Genomic DNA, 5,453 nt, shown 5'->3' on the forward strand with positions numbered 1-5,453 from the left:
CGGGACAAGTTTAAGTACCAAAATAAAAAGAGAAAATGATTAAAAAGAAGATAAATAAACATAAAGAAAGAGAAACAATGAACTTTTAGCAGCTATTCTGCTGCTGATATAATGATAATTTCCCACTTAATTGTACGCATTAATGGATTTTCTATATCCATCATGATTATGATTATCTATTTATTTATGGTTTTATCTACTATCTCTATCCAGAAAGAGCTTCTTTTTTCTTTTTTTTTAATATGGATTTAGTATTGTTTAAAGTGGCATTATCTATGGGCTTAGTACATTGCCATATTAAATTGTAAATACAAAAAAACAGCTGAAAAACACTATCAGAATTTCCATTATTGGTTGACAAATAAGTATTTGATTAGGAAATAAAAGTTGACAAGGAAATGTAGCAGTCAAAAGACAAAATACTTGGAGTTTGGTTTTATTTCCACAATGGTGTGTTTTTTTTTTGTTGTTGTTTGTTTTTTTGTGGGCTTAGAACATTTCCAGTATAAATGGGCATGGAATATTGGCATTGAATGATAAATAAATATTGGATGTAAAAACAACATAAGGATGTCACTTAACATATATATATATTTTTTTTATACTTAAGTGTTTTGTCTTTTGACTTCTATTTTTTCCATGTTGACTTTTGTTTTCTCTGCTAAATTGTTATCTAATACCAATTTAAGATGGAACTATTACGCCCATAATCATATTACTGTATTCGCTGGGATTCCGCAAAGAAACAAAATAGACGCGAATTAAAAAAACCCATTATAAACAGATCATTTCAAACTCCTGCCACTGGATGGCGATATAGCCCGAGTGTAACGGCCAGGCTCATTGCCGTAAAGAGAAGAAGAAGAAGGCGGCGCAGAACGAACACCACGTTTTTGTCAAACGTTCAGTGACTCGTCTCGCAGCGTCTCGTGTAGTTGTCTTCACTAGTTAACTTAATTTAAAGTCCGTCCTCATCTTAACTTATCCCACTAAAGAACGACATGGAAGACTCAATGGCGCCACAAACCTTCCTTTACGGTGAGAAAATCGATTAGATTCTCGAAACGTATGCGTGAATATTCAACACTAACATTACTAGATAGAAAAAACCCGCTTTATTTTGTATGTATTTCTCTTCTAAATATGTGCGTATATCGTTTTTCTGTCAAGTTTAATTCAATGGTTCATACAGAGCCACCCACGTGTCTTATTACCAACATGGCGGCGCCCTTAAAACCTAAAGAATGGTCGATAAAAAGTCTGAAATTGAATTGAAACTGTTTTAATTTCTCTTTAGATTGATAGTAAAAGTGTTTAGTCGACGTGTCGTACTGTCTCGTGTAACCCGCAGGGGAAGTCCAGCCAACGTGGGTTCACACATGTGCACCATGCTGTCAACTTCTTTCATAAAGCCTTCAAATAATTCAACCTTTAACGATTATACTCCCATAAAACGGCTTATAAATATGTTAAACGCGTTTCTTTAAATGATATACATGTGTTTATATTTTAAAACAAGAACAATAACGTTATTTAAACGTGTTTTATTCCTTAAATTTAACCAATTCTGTTTACATTTTTTTTTGAATTATTTCCTTCTGTTTATTAGGTTGCACACTAGAAGCTGGGAAGGACGTGACGTTCAATCCAGAAGATGAGTTCGAGCACCAGCTTGATCTCCGAATGGTAAGAAATGTGCTTGGAATGTATGCAGAAAATGGAGTGTATTGTTTGGTAACTGGCCAAATGTGTCGCAGGACGGCTTCATAGTTACTAGGCCTTTTTTATTTTATCCAATTTGACTTTTTGTATGAGTTAAACTAAAGACTATTTTGAGTTCTGATCATGTAGTTGCTTAGTTTGGTAGTTATAATTTAAATGTGTAACGGTTCTCCTTAAAAATGTATTCGATATTTTATAAAAATGGCTGTACATGTTCTCCAGGTGTGTGTGGACCAGACCACCAAAGATGAAATCAACACAGTCGAGGTGGAGGGTCAAGATGCCGAGGGACAGAAGGTCAAAGCCGTGCTCGCTTCCCTGAAGCCCTCGACTTTGCCAAGTGTGAGTTATCGGTGCCAAAATACAGTTTTTGACGCTGGGAAAAGAGACGGATGTGCTCACCCGTTCTGGATTATTGTTGTAGGTTTGTCTCGGCGGGTTCTCCATCACTCCTCCGGCCGTCTTCCGTCTCAAGGCGGGATCCGGTCCAGTTCACATCAGCGGTCAATGTCTCGTCAGTAAGTGCTCATCACCGACCTAAAAAAAACCCCCAAAAAAACCCTGTTATGTTTAAATTATGTTTTTATCTGCCTTGTAGTGATGGAGTCCGAGCTTTCTTCTGATGAAGAATTTGACGAGGAGGAAGAAGAGGAAGAGGAGGAGGTCGAGGATGTGAAGGCATCAAAGAAAAGACCTGCTGCTTCCCCAGCTTTAAAATCCAAGGTTTGCTTTTGCACAACAGTTATTTTTTTTAACCTTATTTTCTTGTGTGATTTAATCTCAAATCTTTTGCAGAAGAAAATGAAAATGGAGATCGACGAAGATGATGATGAGTAAGTATTTTTCTTTCTTTTTTTTTTAAGTTAACTTGAGGAAAATGTAACATTTGTCGTCGTGCAGGGACGACGAGGACGACACCATGGAAGACGAGTCACCGGTTAAGGCGAAACCCAAAGGAACGCCCGCTAAAGCCAAGGCTCAAAACGGCCAGAGCCCAAAACCAAAACCTGCAAATAAAGTACTAAGCATCACCCTTAATATCCACGTCAATTACATCTGAGCTTATTTGTTTACATGTTGTTGTTTTTTTTAAGGAGAAACAAGGGAAGGGAAAGGGTGAAAAATCACCTAAAACTTCTCCTTCAACTCCCAGAACACCGTTGACCGTCCCAGAGGTCAAAGCCAAGATAACGGAGGCGATTAAAAAGGTCTGCATTCCTTTTTTCGATCTGAAGCGGGAAGTTTGATCATGAAAACTGACATTTATTTGTATCTTATTTCAGGGAGTCTCTCTTCCAAAAATCCAGGTCAAGTTTCAGAACTTTGTCAGGAACAGCTATAAAGTGGAAGACACAAAGGTAAGGATTAATCTCCCGGGCGAATCGGCTTAATGTATTTTTTATTAAAGGTGTGTTTTGGTTATTGGATATGTTGTGATACTGTAGTACCAAGGATATATTTGTAGTATTGCTTGAATACTTGATTCTGGTGTTGCAGACTTTACAGGTCATAATTGCTTTGTTTATAAATGAAAATTTGCCAAACATCAGCTTTAAAAGCCATTTCGATCTACTGTATCCTCTCGTCCTCAGTCATCGCATTAATCTCGATGGGCTTCATAGACTGCTGCAATTTGGCGGCAGAAGTTTCACTGCAACATAAATACTGACGACTATCTGATTGCAATTAAACTGTATTAATTGTGAATTAAAAAACCCTTTTTGTATACAACTTTATTGAAATGTCAAACAATTTATGATTTAAGCAAAGTATGTTTTGAAGAGCATAGAATATTTTCTTCTAGTCATTACTAAAAGAAACAAAAAGTAGAACGACTAAAAGTAGGAAACTATGTCCTTAAGTGACCACTGGAGTGCAGCAAAAAATGGCTAATCTGACTAAACATTTATTCCGTTTTTGTTTCAGGTCCTTGCAGATCTGTGGCAGTGGAAAAAGACGTTGGAGACAAAATAATTTTCTTTCCCCCCCCCCCCTGACTCGTTTGTACCCATAGCAACCAGTAAGCCAATCTTTGTGCCTCTCACCAAAATCCAACTGCTTTTTCTGTACAACAATGTTCCCTCACGCTGTCATAAAATGGTTTAAGTTCTCTTTTCTTTTTTTTTTAAATGCGGTGTGATTTTATACAGAAGGCTAAGTTCCCACAATCGACAAAGCCATACACCTGAAGACGCTGTTACGACTCTTAAGTGGTCGTTAACGCGCTCGACTGTCTCTCATTGGATTCCTTCAAAACAGTTATGCACTTTTTATACCGTAGCTCAGATGATGCTGTTGAGATTGAAAAAGTTAATTTGACTTCCTGTGTGTTACCATGTGCTTTGCCGTCCCTAAATAATCAGGAAGCTTATGGCAACACGTTGCATCGACCTACCGGACAGTGATGAGTTTGGACGGCATGTGAAAGATGCAGGGCCGAGACTAGACTAGGTATTATAACGTGTGAACTGAAGGTTGTTAATGTTTGAGTCTAGAACTTGAAGATGGAATGTAAACATTATAGCATGTCAGTCGTCCGCTTCACCGTGATTGTCATCGAAGCAGTGACTCATGGGTTTCCAACGACGGCGCTTCAAGCGGGAAGAATTTAAAAGAGGTTTAAAAAAATGTCGAGGCTCGTCATTCCATTTTCTTAACGTCTGCATTCTTGACTGAAACGGTGCTGTGGGTTTTGAATGACTGTCAAACGTTAATAAAGTGTAAATCTGTGTGATTTCTTCAGTTTCTTTTTTTCTATTCAACTCAATCAATTTGTTTTCCATTATATTTTTCTTCAGGGTCTTCAAAAATGTTTTAAAATAAATATTCCCTCATTAATGTTTAGTTTTTAATATTTATATTAACATTTTTTATACTACGACCTTCCAGTAAATTGTACGTAGTTGCTTTTTGTTGCCACTAGATGGCGCAAACATTTTACTCGGTAACCCATATTCTGCGGCAGTCCTGAGTTCTGAGTCATCAAATGGTGTCAAATAGCGACGCCTTGTAGTTAAAAACACGACAGTTTGGCAGCTTTTTTGTTTTCTTGTTCAACGTCATTGATCAGATTTGCATGTTAGCGTATGCATTGTATCAGTTAGACTGTTTATAGAAAATACTTATATCATGTATTATCTGTCACGTTACCTTTTGTCAATGGCATACAGAAATAAAAGTTTGGTATATTTGGCTTAAAGTTACATTTTAGTGTTGTTTGGTCGTACATTATGCAGTATTTTTCCCCTGGAATTCTAATTTATAGTTTTGGTTTAAAAAAAACAACCCTATTGACATTTACTTAAGGTTTTAATTCATCAACTCTGTGTGTGTGTGTGTGTGTGTGTTTCATTGTGGATTTGAATTCAGAATCCATTCAACCTAAGTCAGAGAATAGTGAATATGTGGGTAATATTTAGTGAAAATATAAAAACATAGTTAAAAAAAATGTAATACTTGGTAGATGTCTGGCTCACAGTGTGCCTTTATTTATGTAAACAATCAAGTGAGTTCTGGGGCTATTTTAAAAATTACAGAATGGATCTTTTGCTTTCTTTTTAGTTGTTGTTTTGGTCTGAATTTTAAACTCAATTTGAGAAACGGTCACATGACCAGATGTGACTCACCGGTTGGTGTATGGCAGGTATCATCCTGGTTAGTCACCGTTGTGCAAGTATCAATGTAGTTATTTTTGTTTCCTTCTATTTTTGGAACTTTTCTGTTTTGATCTT

At 36.6% G+C, this 5,453-nt stretch overlaps 1 protein-coding gene across 1 annotated transcript; it reads left to right on the top strand.

The window, feature by feature from the left end:
• Positions 1 to 867: 867 nt before the first annotated feature.
• On the top strand, positions 868 to 4,453 carry npm1a (nucleophosmin 1a). Its single transcript, XM_087807661.1, has 10 exons — positions 868 to 1,038; positions 1,610 to 1,686; positions 1,945 to 2,064; positions 2,147 to 2,240; positions 2,321 to 2,445; positions 2,518 to 2,555; positions 2,623 to 2,740; positions 2,817 to 2,930; positions 3,006 to 3,080; positions 3,649 to 4,453. The coding sequence occupies exons 1-10, from the start codon at positions 1,002 to 1,004 to the stop codon at positions 3,694 to 3,696; spliced, it is 846 nt and encodes a 281-aa protein (XP_087663787.1). The 5' UTR covers positions 868 to 1,001; the 3' UTR covers positions 3,697 to 4,453.
• The last annotated feature ends 1,000 nt before the right edge of the window (positions 4,454 to 5,453 follow it).

This window comes from Callionymus lyra, chromosome 14 (assembly GCF_982586985.1).
Source record: "Callionymus lyra chromosome 14, fCalLyr1.hap1.1, whole genome shotgun sequence".
In the NCBI taxonomy this organism is placed as follows: domain Eukaryota; kingdom Metazoa; phylum Chordata; class Actinopteri; order Syngnathiformes; family Callionymidae; genus Callionymus; species Callionymus lyra.

What these genes read in the sequence shown, in the direction of transcription:
- npm1a (XM_087807661.1), top strand. Translation starts at nt 1,002, where the DNA reads ATGGAAGACTCAATGGCGCCACAAACCTTCCTTTACG. An exon ending in TAACGGAGGCGATTAAAAAG is followed by an intron (nt 2,931 to 3,005) that starts GTCTGCATTCCT and finishes ATCTTATTTCAG; the next exon opens with GGAGTCTCTCTTCCAAAAAT. An exon ending in ATAAAGTGGAAGACACAAAG is followed by an intron (nt 3,081 to 3,648) that starts GTAAGGATTAAT and finishes TTTTTGTTTCAG; the next exon opens with GTCCTTGCAGATCTGTGGCA.